This window comes from Lonchura striata, chromosome 5, assembly GCF_046129695.1.
Source record: "Lonchura striata isolate bLonStr1 chromosome 5, bLonStr1.mat, whole genome shotgun sequence".
Taxonomy (NCBI): domain Eukaryota; kingdom Metazoa; phylum Chordata; class Aves; order Passeriformes; family Estrildidae; genus Lonchura; species Lonchura striata.
The window spans coordinates 56,082,130-56,098,888 of NC_134607.1; the positions used below are offsets into that span (position 1 = coordinate 56,082,130).

The window sequence follows — 16,759 nt, forward strand, 5'->3', positions numbered from 1 at the left end:
AGTCTAAATGGCAGTCCAAAAACAAGTTAGAAGTGGAGGGCTTGCAGGTTTTTCACATGAGACAAGAAAAAGATGAAACAGAAAGCAAGAAACACGCAAATGGTATTTAGGAGGTAATCCCAGGCAGAGTGAGAAGTTGGCCCCACTCTTTGAAGTCACTTACCCGCTTATAGAAATGTCATTGATAATTCTCATAGAGTTTTCAAGTCTACTTGGGGCTCAGATACCTGGCTTTGCTTCAGAATTAAGAAGTAGGAATATTTTTTTCCTGCGTCCTGTGTCTCTTTCCTGCTCTGATTTTAAACTCCATATTAAGAAATGTAACGGGAAATTTCAAATAAGCACAGTAATACTTGTCCTGGCTCTGCTTCTCAAACTTGCTCATATGGTTGTTCATATTTTGCATCAGTTGCTGTGTAGTTGCCTGTAGTGCTGTGCTTGCCAAAATGACCTGAGAGCAGCAGGCTGGAAATAGAGAGCATGCATCTTCCTTTGATACACTTTAAAACAAACAGGTATGCAAATAAAATAGCTTCTCAAATAACTGAGGCACTGCATTAAATATTCTACGGAAAGGCTATGAGGCCACATCAAAAGGCTGTGAATGAGATGGGAATCTATCTTCCCATTGATGTTAACAATGTTTGGATTGGGCCATAGATTAATGATGTTACTGAAATTTCTCTTTGAGCAATAGGACGTCAGATGTGTGAAGAATAGGAAAATATTATAGGACAGATGGAAGGAAATGTACTTCACTAATATTTGTGAAAGCTTTTGCATGTGCTTTGATATATCTTCCTTTGCTGAGTAATTGAAATAGATTCATCCATTCTTCTGAAAGTAAACTACAATTAGATCTGTCATGGAGCTTTTCTGATGATCAAATATACTTTTACGTTTACTTGAAAGTGTGGGGCCATGATGCTTTCATTTTCAGTGAAGTCAGTTGATTTAACTTTAATTATTTTAGTAAGAAACTTGGCTTTGCTGACACAGAAGCCAGGGAAAACTTTACTATTGACCATAGCAAGGTCAGAGTGGTGTGCAGATAAGAGGTCACAATAAATCTGAAACCTAGAGTTCAATTGTCTATACATACATATTTGTATACCTCAATGAACATACATCCCATAAGAAATCTGAATAAATATGTATGTACACCCATACAGTGGAAAAACAAGCCCCATATATAATAATATACATGTAAATTTTCTTAGTTAAACATAGAACATGCAAAACACACATTGATTGTTCTGAAGTTAAACATAGAACATGCAAACACACATTGATTGTTCTGAAGTATGTTAAAGGTTACATGTAATAAAATTTTATGCAATTCTGAGCTCCTAACATGAAGTTGAAGACAATAATCTCATGCAGTTGAGCACATATTTTACTTTATACATACTGATCTCTATTTTCCTTTGCTGTATATTTTGGCCTATGAAATAATCTCCAAAGGTGGTGGAGTAAATGGGTTTATTTAAAAAGTTAACTAAAAATTATTTGGAAAAAAGAAGCTTTCTAATTTATCACATGCCTTTTCTCTTGAAGGGCTCTTATTTTGAAGTGCAATATTGATTTCCTGTGCTTCTATTGCCTTTATTTCAGCTTTTACACGTCAGGTGCTCTTTGGCTTTGTTGTTACCTCAGGATGGAGTATCAATCCATTATAGTGACCTACATTATTTCCCAGAACTGAAAAATGTGTAAAGTGTAGCTTCAATGCTCTGTACCATGTACCTAATGTGGGTCTTAGAGCTGGAAATCAGCACCTGCTGCTTTTAAATACATTAATTATATGGATAAATCTAATTTAGACTAGATAGCTCACAGCAGGCTGGACTCAGGAGAAAATCAAAGCCAAATATCGATCAGTATTTAATGAAGAGTTTGGTGTTCAGTGAAATTTACAGTACCAAAGCTAGATGAATTGGAAAATATATTTCTGGCTTTTTTTCTGGTGATCTTGTGCCATGCAGAAACCAAGAATATAGGAGTAATCTCTTCCATGAAATCTAGTAAATAGTCAAGATAGCTGGATATATTAAAGAAAATGAAGTATTAAAATGGTGTGAATTGTAAAATCATCATGAACATTTGGCTTGAACTGAATCCATCCAGACAAAAAATATATGTGGCAGGAGACGTAGAATTACAAAACCTGTAATGTCCTACAATAGCCCACATTATTACAAATATGTCCTCAAGATTCTTACTATCAGCAAGGTAGTATTAATAACATGAGGGTTGGGTCTTTTTGTGTGTGTGTGCAAAGAATAATAGATTCTAAGGAGTCCATCTTGAGATTAAAGAAGGGCATTTTACAATGATACATTAAAAAATTGAACGTCTTCAAAAAAAAAAAGAAATAAGTTTATAGGCATTGCAAAGAGGCTATAAAAACACAGACACTTTATAAGCCTTTAGAAACATAGCTTGCCTGCTTTCTTCTTTATTTGCAGCACAAATTAGCAGAATGTAGAATACAAAATTTACAAGCTAAGAATCTATGTATTGAAAGTCTAACCATCTGCTGGCAGTAAATACTTTTAAATAGAAGTCTTCTTGGGAGAGTATTTAAAATATTTTGATACAAATTCCAACATTCTCTAAGAAGATAAATTCTAGGCTTAGTATGAACATACAGAAATCCACAATCCCAGCGCTGATTTTAGGTGTTTCAGTGTTAGGCCCTCAAACAGGGGCTGGTGAGGAAACATGAGAAATAGTAGTAGCAGTGGTGGACCAGTCTTCATGTCTGGCTGTAAGGAGAGCTGATCCTGCAAGGAACTCTAAGGGCTGCACTCCCATGGGCTGTAAGGAAGATATTAAAGGGCTGGGACATGAGGAGAGGGCACTGATGGTCTCTCTTCTCTGGTCTTCAACAAGAAAATCCAGAAAAATATTCATTAGCCCTCTGAAAATGCCTAATTTTGATGTTTTTCTTGCTGGCAATAAAATGGTCCTGATTGTGCTGCTGCCTTCCCCCATCAGGGAACACTTCTAATGGGCTGTAAGAGGAATCCCATTCTAATGATTTGTCATGCATATTTCATGAGAAATCTGCCTGTCAGGAATTTTAAGACCTTAGAGCCATATGAGTAGCCCCACATCTTGATTTCAGCAGGTAACTTCCCTGGAAAATGAGGCAGGCAAGGCAATAAAGTGGTTGGAAGTAAACGTGGGGTGGCTGAGCTGGTTGCCAGACCCCAAGATACATGGAGTTTTTCTGCTGTTGCAAAACTATGTTTCTGTGCTAGATTTGAGATTCTGTGTTTATATGTGATTTGCCACAAGAACCCTATCTGGTCTGTGATACAAGTAGCTTTTGACATTTTTAAGTAAACTGTTTAAATTATCTGTGGGCAGACATTTAAACTGCATCTGTCTAATTAGAGGGCCTCTGTTTATGTTAAGAAAGAATTTAATGAATCCTTACAGACAAATCTGAATATGATTACAGAGTGTGCTTGTCACTCTCACAAGCTGCTTCCCAGCCTGCTCAGCACTGGGGCCTCCTGCAGCATTCAAGTTTTTATCAGATGACTTCATTTCTCCTCAAGAAACATGCTGGGCCCTCACTGGGAAGCAGGCTGGGCTACAACTCTCAAATGCCTTCAGTGAGTGGAAATGCAGCCCCAGGGACAGTCCCATGGTAATAAAACCAAATAAAGAATTAAGACTATAAAACAAAGGAAAACAGTTTGGTGACAATTTTATGCAGAGTCCTTTTGGTGTCTCTGTAAGCCCTTGAAACATCTACTTGTTGGAGCTCTATGTCGTCCCATTGGTCCTGCCTCAAATGCACTCTGGAGCTGGCCCAGACCACCCAGGTGAGCTGGGCAGGGCAGCCCCTTCCACACCTCTCCCAGCCTCCCCCAGGGAGAGCTGTGTGGCTGCTTGAGAGCACAGGTGAGCCTGGGTATCAGAGCAAGGCTTGGCTTTCTGTGTTTGTCTCCATTTATCTTGTGCAGTGATTACTGAAGACAAGATAAAGAGCTGGTCCTTAGAAGTTAAACTAGAGTTTCCCATCTGTGTTCTTCTGATCTAACCATAAACTTACACTTTTTCAGTAAGTGAAAGCAATGAAGTGATGAAAGGGTGGTGAAAAATAATGCAAACTATTGGTGTTGCATGGTAGGGGTGCTGGGCAGCATGCCCTCAGGAGATCAGGCCAGTGCTTCAGTCTGAATAGTTTAATATATTTGGGCATGCACCCCTATTAATTTAAAACGAACAGAAAGAGGGCAATTAAAATATGCCACAGCAAGGAAAAAACAAACAGGCTGGATGTAGCATTTTATTTAAAGGCTGAATTAGTTTCTGTAATTTCAATTCAATTTTTGTTCCAGCAAATATTGAAACAACCTCCTGCATTCTTCTTTACACTAGATACACAAAAGTTAGTTATCTTGTTTTAAATATTCTTTTTGCTTCACATATTTCAGGGTCTCTTTTTCAACCTCCTGTTTAATCAGCAATATTCCTCCTGAACTGAAGTATAAATGGGATCTGAAATGAATTTAATAGGACATCATCAGCTAGCCACTGCTGATGGATTTCCTCTTGCTGAAGGTCCTCCTTTGTTTGGTAAGTCACCAGATTGGGTTGAAATAGAAAGCGGTCCTATACTCAGAAACCTAGAGGAAAATGGACTGAAATTTCAAGTCAAGGATATTAGGCTGAAACGTGCCAACCTTCTTGAATCTTCAATACTTATGAGAGGAATAACAAACAATAGATCAGTGGTGTTAATGCAATCCTGCACATCATTGCTCACATCACTGCTCAGAGCAGAACCTGTAGGTTGTTTTTGTGACACTCTTCTAATACTGGAGATCATCTGAGAAAAACAGACCTTTGTATGGAGGCTGGATGTTACCTTCATGTGAGTCAATTAAATCAAGCAGAGCAAATATATTTCCAGTTAATCTGTAATGAAATTATAGTGCAATGTATTTGCATTGCCATATTATGAAAATGTATGAAAGCAATTTCACCTAAATTAAAATCTCTGTTTTATTAAGACAATTAAAACTTATCCTATTAACTTCAGTGCACAAGAAAATTTATAAAGCAGTCTGGAAAATTCTCCTTGCTTCAGTTTCACTGAATTTGTCAAGGCTAAGCATGAGTTTGTAAATGAGTGAAAAATTCTTGATCAATATTTCATAAGCATGGGCAAGCTGTTTTCTGATATATGTACTGCTAAGAAAAAAAAAGATAATTGTAAATATTTTTAGCCTTTCATTTGACAAGAGTGTGGGTCCTTCATTGGGTAATTTATGATGCATTGAGGGCCTCACACACAATACAAAGTCCCACAAAATGCTGAAAAACATTTTAGAAGTTTGCAGTCCAAATAAGACCAGAATTATGCCTTTTTGAGTACTGGAAAGACCGAACACATTCCATTTTATCTGTCTGAAACAAGGGTAGTGCCTGGGCTCTGGAAGGAAGGACTCTGGCACCCAGAGCCCCTCCATCTGCAGAGCTCCTAGAAGTCAGGACCATCTCTACAAGTCAGACCACTTGCAGTGTCCTGGCTCCATACCATTAAACTAGAGCATTATCACTAATGGTAACGTCACCCCATTATTGTGTGTTACTGGTTTTTATCCCTCCTTGTTCTGGAGTTTGGTTGGAGAAACATTTCGGAGTTGTCAAAAAAAAAGCATGCCAACAGGTAAACAACTCCTTTGCTACCTCTTAATTCCAGTGTCAGGCCATGATATCCAGAGAGGAGAATGATGTTCAAATCTAAGGTGCCAAATTTTATTCTCAGTCATCTTTCAAAACTCCAGCATACCCAAGCTGCTTCAGATTTTTGTCAAGAAATTTCCCCCCAATGTCTACTTTTTTCTTAATTATTTCATTAATTGCAAGGAGTAATGATAAAGTTGCTTGAAAATACAAGGAAGAATATTAATATAAAATACTTTCCCTCCACAAGGTGATCTTACTTATAAATTGTGAAGCTTTCAGAAAAGGGATTGTGTCTCTCATTAAAGATGTTCAGAGCTTAGCACAATGGAGATTTAATTCAAACTGACATTTCTGTAACAGAAAGAAATAATGTATTAAGGAGTTGAATCAGGGGTCCCAGTAGGAAGAAAACTTAGCACTCCTGCTGTGTTTTACTTAAGCTGACTTTTGTTTTGAGGGGTGCCACTCTAATATGGTGTCTTTTTTGCTTTTATAGCTGGAAAAAAGCCTATCAGAAATAATATGCAACTGAGTGCACAGAGAAAGTTACTCATTGTGAAAATATGATTCCCTCTACAAAACATATGCAGGAAACGGCTTTGCCTCTCAATTCTTTATCTTTGTAAATTATTTGCAATTTTTGACATTCCATTTTGGCAGGAAGTGACTTATGGACCCCAGAAAACAGAATGAAAGCTTTCCTTTTAGATGGTCCTTATAATGGATGTTTCTTTCTGGTCTTCTCATACACTGCAGCTCACAAGTTAAAAAATTTTGGCTTACAGAAATTATACAATCAGTCTCCTTTATTCAAAGATGCACATTCTCATTCTGTAAAAGGACCCTGGATACACATTTTATTTTCACCATGCTTTATTCAGTCTACAGGGAGAGTGTTCTTAGACCTCCAGAAGCAAATCTAATTGCTTCTCCTAACATTAGTCCCAGGTTCAGGTCTTTCAAAAAGAAATGTTGTCAATTCTGAGTTGCCTGTGCTTTGAGCCACATCACCATAAAAATTCCAGGGTAATTCTACTTCCTTAGCTTCTAGACTTCTAGATGCAGCAGGTTTCAGGGAAAAAAAAAAGTTCTCTATCTTTCAGTAGATGAAAATTGTATGCTGCCATTTTAAGAGTATATGCGAAGGTAGAGTATCGCTGTACATCTTTGGAGTTAGTGTGTTTTAACCATAGTTTTTCATTTCCGTAAGTTATGAGTCCCTGGGAAAAGGCCCTCAAAATGCAAATGAGAAAGGCTCTTTAATCTAGTTAAAGTCAGGGTTCTTCCCTTCCACCCTGTTTTCCTGCAAAAAAGCTTTTCTTTTTCTAACTCTACTCAGGTGATTCAGAAAGGTTATATATTTGTGTGGCATCTGACATACATACGTGACTCAAACTGTCATTTCTATGATAAGTAAGTAGCTAGCTAGTTTCTGTGAAAGCACCTTATACAGAAGTTGCCAGTATGCAAGAAACGAAGTGTGAAACTTCAGATATAGAAACTGAATTATTTCTAAGAACCTGGAAAGAAAATCAACTGCTTAGTTGGAATGAAGACCTATTTCAAGTATTTTAAGTATTTCAAGTATTTTTTAATTGCTTGAAAATGTTTTCTTATAATGTAACATCAACATATAATAAGACAAGAAATGCCAGTCTCACTGTATATGTCCCTAGCTGGGAAAGAAGCTTTTGGGGGTAATGGGCACTCTTAAAAGCTGTATAGAAAAGGATGAGGAACAAGGAGGGGAAAAAAATGATATGTAACAAAGGGGAGAAGAAGGCAATATATCTAAACTTCTTAACTAAAAACAACAAATACCATTGGAAATCGTTGTAGACAAAGCGCCAAAGAGGAGCTTAAAAGACTGACTCCTTTTAGGTAAATCTGCATATTTTTTTTCTGTTTTGTTCCTTGGCTTTGTTTGGTTTGTGGTTATTTGGGATTTTTTAGTTGTTGTTATTGTTTTGTTGGGGGTTTTGGGATTTTTTGTTTGGTTGATTTTTTTTTAATGTATTTTTAAAAATAAATAATAGTAATAAAAAAGTTAGTAGGGTCAAGTGTCCAAACTGATTAAACAGCTTCAAGATCATAAGATGTGTTAAATAACATCTTGTCTTTGGCAGCACCTGGCAGCTGATGCAACATCTGGCTTCATCCCTGCAGAGAAAATAATTATTCTTTTAACTGGCCCCCAAATCAAAAAGAAACAAACCAGCACAAATTAAAACAGAAAACATTGGATTCATAATAATTATTAAGAGAGCCAAACCAAACAGTGGCAATGTGAATAAAAAATTTAATGAGAAGGACAGATTGGATGTGGCTTTCAGCAACCTGCTTATGAGGAAGGTGTCCCTTCCTATTTCAGGGTTTGGAACTAGATGATCTTTAAGTTCCCTTCCAGCCCAAACCATTCTGTCTTGTCATGCAGGTGTGTCCAGTATGGTCTGAGCACTTTGGCCTTTTTTTGAGAATGCAGTATTTCTCCACTTGAAAAACCTGCCTCCTGTGATACTGGCGCGGTTAATCTATTGCACAGAACCACCTGACCTTGCCAAATACTTATTGATGCAAAATTTGGTTGTAATTAAACCACAATAGGTACAAAAATACAATGGTTAGGCTACTTAGAGGCATCCCCTCAAACTGGTAGCCAAATTTTTCCAGGTAAATCCACACTGGGAACAGACATTGTTTCCGGCATCTACAAACAAGTTGCTTGTAATGAAGTTAATTAGTAAACTATATAACCTCTGGTCTGTGTCACTCCTTTCTAATCTTAAAGAAAGTTCTCACAGTGAACAGGACACAGACAAAGCAGAATTAAGAAGTTTCATATACAGGTAAACTTTATGAGGTAAAAAGGGAAAAAGATGGAAACAAGGACTGTGGCACCTTAAGGAGAGTATTTTTCGTCAAGAAATGGTCAGACTGAACACAGCCTGAGGTAGGATATTGCCATATTCTCCCTTGGATATTTTTTGTTATCTATTCTTGCACTCTTCCTTGAAATTGTAGGATGCTAGTAGGCTTTTTACACCAAAAGATACACAAATAATTTAAGAGATATACAAATATTTTGTTTGGAATTAAAGCAGGATTTTGATAATGTATGCCATGATTTCTGAATTACATAATTCTGAATATTATTATTTTATTATGTTCCTTCATGAATAATGAAGGAAAGCCTGGGGTTCATATTTTAAACCTGCTTAGACTTTAGTTCCCTTTGTTGAACTTTATATTAGTGGAACAATAACTTTTATATTAAAATGTGATCTCATTGTAATTTCTGTAATATTCTGCATAAAATCACATTTAGCTTGCACAAAATCTCAGTATCATTCTGCAAGCTGAAAACAATTTCTTTATTCCTGCAAGGAATATTTCTACAAGTCAAATATTTTTTAGAGTTTCTTGCAAAGTATCCTGTATAAAATTTAAAGCAACAGAAGTAAAACTCTCCTATATGTTTCAGTCACAAGTAGAAAAAAAATATTTTTAAAACAATGATCACATGCATGTGAAGGTTTCACTTTGTTTTTAGCAAGATTTCAATATTTTGTAAAAGGTTTTATTTGAAAAACACTTACAGAATATAAAATTTGCAAACAGAGAAAATATGCAGCGGTAACTCAACTTTTATGTGTGCTTAAATAGTCTTTCCTTAAAACTCTGAAAGGTATCCTTCCAAAAGGAAAAAGAGATAAATGGTTCAAAATATTTAAGACCACACAAACAAAATGTCCATGTAGTCCAATGAGCTCATTTCTGATATCACTTTCACTGCTTATACTACTGCAACTGCAATGATTTTACTGGGCTGCTCATGCTTTAGCTTCATGAGACCAGTCCATCCCAGACTTCTATTAATATATATATCTGGAGAAAAGCTTGTGTACATTACGCTTGGTAAGATAAGACTACTTTTCTTTTGTGATAAGAAATTATTTGGTCCAGACTCTCATGTACAGGCCTACAGGTACGTCATACTCAGGTCTATTTAAGATAAACCAAAATAAAACTGAACAAAAAACCCTCAAAACTTCAAGATAAAGTGGGAAAGCCTACGTAGTTGCAAGCCAATTGTCTTCAAAAATCATACTGATCTTAGAGCACTTCCCAGATTTAAGCAGTGAGTCTTACGTAGTTTTAGTTTTAGTGAGTTTTATGTAGAAAAAGTCCATGTTCTCTCAGTCTCTCTCAAACCTGCCTGGTTTTCTTTTTCCCTTCCATTGCTCTGAGCATGGACTCAGTTCAGCTAAATTGTTCAACACTGTCTGATGGAAGGAAAAAGGAGGTGATATGGGCTGTTTGGCTTTTTGTTTGGCTTTTTTCCCCTTTATTTAACTTAATTAAGACTCTTTTTTTTTGTTTGTTTGTTTGGGGTTTTTTTGGGGTTTTTTTGTTTTTTTTTTTTTTTTCCTGTGGAAGCAGAGTAGAATTAATGTTTGGGAAGATTTTTCTAAACATACTTGTAACCAAATGTCTCTACAGTTGTTTAAATAAACCCCCAGTATTGTCTCAGGATGTGCTGCAGTCTTTTAATAGCTCTGAGTCTTTTAACAGGCGCTGATATTTTGTTCTGTGGAAGGAATGTTGCCTTCTCTTCTTGCTGTTTCAGAGGCCCAAGCAGTTCAAGAGGCTGGTGTACAGCTTTTGTGGAGTTTCCTGTGTATAGTAGAAAGATAAAACTCAACAGGCTCTTCCTTTTCATTTTGGGATTGTCCCACTTTCTTTTAGCAAACTCAACTAATTACCAACATTCAAGCAAATGAAATTGAATTATGAATTAATTTCATTCAAGCAAAATGAAAACTTAGTTTTCCACAGTGAAATTCTTATTTTCCAAACAGAGACTGAATGATTGTGTATCCCACAATTAACCCCAGCTTTGGTACCTGATGTACCTTGACCAGTCTTCATAAGCAGCAGTTTCAATAGGTGGTAAATACAGCTAAAATACCACTCATTAAACCTATACTAGATATGAAATCTTTGCTGTCCTCACCCTTCACTTGTTTCGTCACTGCTGTTACTGGCAGGTATCAGTGACAGCTTGCATCTGATGCATCAAGCTGAAGCATCACTTCTAGGCTTTTTCATGGAGTCCCCAGATGCCCTCTGCGTGTCCATACTCTGATTAAATGGCATAACCTTGCATTTGGGGAATGCCTTCTGCTACTTTGCTACTGCCATTGTAGCATTTGGTGCCCTGGCCTCTTCCAAAGCAATTAAATGCAACCATAATTAAACTAATTGCTGGTAAAAAGGGCACTATTTTTCTCATTTGGTTTTGTGTGACATTTTTCCAGACATACATCTCACTGCTTATTCTGGAACGGTACATCAACACTTGTTACCAGCAGAGAATGTGCTGTGAGCAATAACATAGCAACCACACAAACCCAAAACACTCACATGGTTTCTGCAGCATGGTAAAATAGGAAGGGCAGAAAGCTTCAGAGCGAGTAAGAGACTGTGAAAGTGAAAAAGCCAGGGTAATTAAAAGGTTCGTTTCTGGCACTAACTGAAGTGAGACAAAGGAGAGGGAAGGATCCCCCAGGATAGATTTTAATTATCTTTGTCATTAAAAATGTTCCTTCTTCTTAACTGTTGGCATTTCTTCATTGTTTTTGATTCCTCACAAAAGAAGGACACTTGTCCGGGACCAATTTTATGTCAGCAAAAATGTTTCTGGAGTTCTTCTGAAGTATTGTGAAGTGATAGTCACCAATGAGCATCAATCTATGATTTCCTTGTAAATACTGATGTTGATTCAAATAAAGCTCGACTGGCCATCTTCCTGGAAATATGTGATATTTTTCTCAGACTTTCTTCTTGGAACTATTGAAGGAATTGAGTCAGAGTTTTCATGAAACAACAAGATGTGGCTCTCTCCAACAGAAAATAAGAAATACTTTGCAAATAACTTTTGAATTCAGCTTTTCAGTTGTTTGAGGTGGACTTGATTTTACCTACACCATCCAGGGACTGCTAGATGTTGTGCTTGGAGTACAGAAAAGAAATGAGGGTTCAGTTGTCTGCAATTTTAAATATGCTAGTTAATAAACAAGGCTATGGTAGCCTCCAGATACTGTGCTGATCCCGACAGGAAAGGCTGTCACTCCTTGGGGCACTGCCAGGTCTGTTGCTGGCTCAGAGTGACTAATACTGGCTTTACAGAGGTGCTTCCCACGAGAGCCTCACAGCTGCACTGAATGGCACAGGCTTGTAGGGGCTGGGACCAGGCTGCAGAGCCTGGCTGGCCACTTGAGGCTGGATGGGGAAAAGGTTGCCTTTCACCACTTCCCTTAGGAATATCTTTCTTGTTCTTTCCTGGTAACCTCACCTTCCTATTTCAAGGAAGAAACCTTTCCTATTATCTTCTCAAACTTATTTCATGTTTTCAGTCTTCTAATTAAGCCTCACCCTTGTCATTTTTCCCTAGAGGAGTTTTTGTCTGTCATGATGTATTCATTCAGAATTAATACAAATTAACATGACTCAAACATCATGTTAATTTGTATTAATTCTGAATTGGATTTCTTCCCTTCTGCTTTTAGGCCTAATTTGGGTTGTTAACTTCTCTGGGGTGGGGTTGCTCTTTCTTATATACTGAACTATATGATTACCTGCACAATACTTTTTAAGATTTTTTAAATGTAACTGCCAGTGCCGGACATTTCCACCAATTATAAAGGAGTGTCTGAGAATGAATAAATTATTTTTAAAATGTTTTGCAGTGTATTTGTGTAGCAAATCTGAGTTTAGATAATACAGTCTTTGTGTTTGTGCCTGGTTTTTGAGATAGATGTCTGGAAGTGGAATCTTCTCTGGTAACTACAATTTTATGGTAGTAACAGAAACTGATTTTGCATTATTATTTTCCAGGTGTTCTTTCAGAACCAATGAATTCTCCAGTTCAAGAGCCAGATGTGTCACCTTATGCACAGTACAACAGTGTGTCGTTTCCCCAAGTTCAGCCTCAGATCTCATCGCCACCTTATTACTCCAACCTAGGCTTCTACCCTCCGCAGCATGAGGAATGGTACTCCCCTGGGATGTATGAACTCAGGAGGTTGCCCTCAGAGACCTTTTTCACAAGGGAGACAGAGATAATGGATATCCCTGCAGCCAAAAAGCCTCGACTGGGTCACTCCACAGGAAGAGTGAAAGGAGAAGAGCTCTGTGTGGTCTGCGGTGACAAAGCCTCTGGGTATCACTATAATGCCCTTACTTGTGAAGGATGCAAAGGTAGGGTGAAATCAGTTCAGCTAATAGGCACAGCAGTTTCTTGGGAATTTTGGGTTTGGTTTTTTTGTTGTTCTTGGTTTTTTTTGGGTTTTTTTGTTTTGTTTTGTTGGGTGGTTTTGCTTTTGTTTTTTTTTTTTTTTGCTTTTCTTGTTAATTTTATCCAAATCATTAAACATATTAGAGACTTGCATTTGGATCCTGTGTACCCTGTTCTGTATTTCTCCCAAGGCAGACTGGCAGTATTTTCTACCCTTGCCCTGTGGTTACACAGCATAATGAGCCAACCTAAAGTTCTTGAGCCCTATTAGCTTTTGGTGAACTGCAGGACAGCTTTCTGTGGAGTCTGGCAGCCTGGCTCTGCTCTCTGTGGAAGCTGTTCATGCCATTCTCTGCCTGTGGAAGAACATGCCCATGCAGGCCCCTGGGAGCTGAGTGCTAGGCTGCCCTAGAAAATAGTTAAAACCAGCCCAAGTGCCTCATGTAGTGTGCATTGAAGGGAAGTAAAAGCTGTCAGCCCCCACCTGCAGGCTGTTCCCAGGGATTCTCTTTCCCTCAGCTCCAAAAGGATATGATGGGTGTCTTCATGTTTGTGAAATTAAAGTATTTCTAGTTCTATACTTTCTCCTAAGAGTAGCCCCTATCCCTAAGGAGGGAGCTTCTTCAGGAAGAAGGTTGTATCTGTAGGACAAATATCCTGCTTCTTAGAAGAATATTATTCACATGTTATTATCAGGATAAATGTTATGTAGAAAATCATTGCTGTTATGATAAACATGATTGTCAGATATTTTATCAGAGAGGGACAAGAGGTTATGTCAACTATCATACCTGAAGAGGTATAATGTATCTGTGACAGGGCTGAGGTACATTATGGCCAGAAAAATAGTGCCCCATTTTTTCATCCTGTTCTGTGAACAAATATTTCAATAACTTTTCTGTTTTATGGATAAATATTAACTCATGGTCACTACCAAATTACTAAAATATCTTAATGTGGAATTCACTGTTATAGAGAGTGGATCTGGACCTAATTGTAGGGCTTTTTCTTTATTGATCACAAAATCGTTTGTGAGGAAAATACAGACCACAGTAGCTGAACACTCTAAATATGAATACAGTCAAGGCTCACACAGTTTATCTCAAGAAATCCAATAAATAAGAGATTTATTTCTGAGTAAATAGTCTCCAAGTCAAAAACTGTGAATTAATTCTTATTAATGCTGTCATTATGAACCAGGTTAAACTCAATTTTGATGTGACGATTCCAAGTAATGACATTTTAATTCTGTTGGTAAGATGTTCCTCCTCTTTATTAACTGCAGTATTAAATGTGTGAGAAACATTTCCAAGACTTAAAATTACAAACTTTGAAATCTGTATATAATGTTTCTAGAAGAGAGTTTAAAGCTATCAGGTAAATATTCAGACTAAAGCCCATGGTGAAAGGAAAAGTGCATCCACTTTCCTACTGATTCAGTTTGAATCACTCTATGTAACCATAATTTTACTGTTTTATTGGGATGATCTATTTTATGTCTTTGTTCTGTTTCATGACTGCAACATCAATTACAAAGAATAGTACCCTTGATCAAACATAGTAAAAGTTGAATTACTTGAAGATAAAGGGTTCTGTTTCTACAATAAGTTTTAAAGGTGACTAAAGTACCAGATGATTCAGTGAAGGGATGTGCTGAGGACAGTAATTCTGACAAGGCAAAACAGACACTATGTTTTCTAGATCTCTTGATCATTCTTGTTATCTGTGGAGTTTTTCACATGGGTATTTATTACCTTCAAAGCATGGAGACCAAAATTAGGCTCGGCACTTCAGTTGTGCTCTTATCAGTGTAGAATAATAACTACCTCACGTGTCTGTGTCTTGAACCTCAGTATGAGATTATCCCTTCTTTTGGCAACAAGACTGCTAATTCATGATCAATGTGTGTCCAAAATAATACGCAGGTCACTTTCCATAGGACTAGTGCTCACCTTGCAGCACCTCTGCTCCATTGATGCAGTGGATATTCTTATTCAAACAAAGAAGCTTTGCACACATTTTTATGAGATTCAATCCTCTGTGATGAATATATTAGGGTTTTTTTTTATTATTAATTCTTTCATGGGTAATGCATTCAGCAACACGTTCTATTCTCTTTGGTTTTCTTTTCTTTCTTGGGCAGATGGAACAATATTAGGATTTTATCTATTGTCCTCATGAGACTATTTATTTGAAGATATTGGCAGGGGTATATGCACTAATATAAATATGTGTGTATATATATATATTTCTTAATACATTACCATCCATTAACAAATATATATTAATATTTCATTAGTATTTTACATAATATTTACAGCACAAGGAGCAATACACTGTGTTTAAACTTGCTACTGTGGAGACCATTTATGAAACAATCTTTGCAGACTGACATCAAACACATTCTGGTACAGCCTCAGCCTGGGTAGTTATACTGGGCGTTAAGGCCATTGCTAGGTGTTACAGAACAAGTGTGACATAATGTTGTGCTTGTTTAATTAAGCCACAGAATAAGTTCTGTTGAAACAAAATGCACCTGTCTTCAAGATCTCCTTCAACCTCAGCCATTCTGACTATCAGAAGCTGGTTACACATCCCCTCCATGCAGGTTTGCAGTAGGAGTTTTTGCAGTATTCAAACCACTCCTGTGCTGCTTGATGTATCTCACACCAGACTAGAATTCTTGCAAAAAAGGAACCCTCTTGAATCTTCTCCTCACATTAACACCCACCGTGGGGGCATGGGGCAAAGGAATGCTGCTGGAAGATGTCTTGATAGCCTGACAGGGCAGAGCAGGTACTTTGTTGGCAATTGTGAATTTCAAAAACTTTTAAATTTAAAACCCATCAGGATGCAAAACAGAGATACTTCCAAAGCTTTAATCTAATCTTTTTACAGCTGCCCTCCTTCAACTTTCATAATTTCCATGAGAAAAAAATCAGCATCAGTAACATTGGAGCAGCTCTACCATAATTAATCATATTCGTGACTATCTGAGAACAAAGCAAATTCAACACTTCCAGCCAACAGGAGCTTTTTGTAATTTGGCAAGATCAGATGAAAATTAGACAGTGCCAGAAAAACCTTCAGCTTTTGGGGTTACTAACCCTTTGTTAGTTTAACATATGTTGTTTTAGACTTACCTTTAAATTTTAGTAAAACTCCTCTTGTTATAGAAAATCACATTTCCAGCAGTGTAAGTTCATTTTGAATTAGTAGTGAATAATATACAGTGATATTTAATTAATACCAAGAGCTAATTTCAAAATTAGCTATGAAGAAGTCTGTTCAAAAAGACAATGATTCAAGAGTGAGAAAACTGAAGCAAGAATAGGGTTAAAATTAGTGTTTGTCAAAAAGAAAAAAATTATTTTGCTTTTCATTTCAGATAATTTCGCTTTTCCAAAACTTTAATTTTCAAGAGAAAGTATTTGATTGCTTGAATCTTGCTGGTTCCTAGATTTTTCATCCATGTTTTTGCCTTTTTCTTTCTTGTAAATCTTAAAAAAAAATATTTATCAAAATTTTTTTCTTTCTTTCATCATGAAGTAGTAAATCCCCACCTTGTGAATTGATTGAGTGATAAATTCATCAGCCAGTCTTAGAATATTTTAAATATTTGTGCAGAGCTTTTCAACATTTACCACTAATTAATGTATCATAAACTATGGGATTTAAAATTTACAAGTTAAATAATAAATTATATAAAGCAGATGCAGTTGCCTTTAACTGACAGCAAGAATTTGCAGC

The 16,759-nt window shown here is 36.8% G+C and overlaps 1 protein-coding gene across 4 annotated transcripts in view; it reads left to right on the forward strand.

Annotated features, from left to right (window-relative positions):
• Positions 1–16,759, forward strand: part of NR1H4 (nuclear receptor subfamily 1 group H member 4) — a 35,780-nt gene that overhangs the window by 901 nt on the left and 18,120 nt on the right. For 2 of the 4 annotated variants that reach the window (XM_021552732.2, XM_021552734.2), the window contains exons 2-3: positions 4,455–4,596; positions 12,610–12,972. In XM_021552732.2, the coding sequence (XP_021408407.1) occupies positions 4,512–4,596; positions 12,610–12,972 (448 nt within the window). In that variant the 5' untranslated portion in view covers positions 4,455–4,511. Of the gene's footprint in view, positions 1–409; positions 516–4,454; positions 4,597–8,512; positions 8,663–12,609; positions 12,973–16,759 lie in introns of those variants that run through there. The other 2 variants (XM_021552733.2, XM_031507449.2) reach the window with 2 other exon arrangements.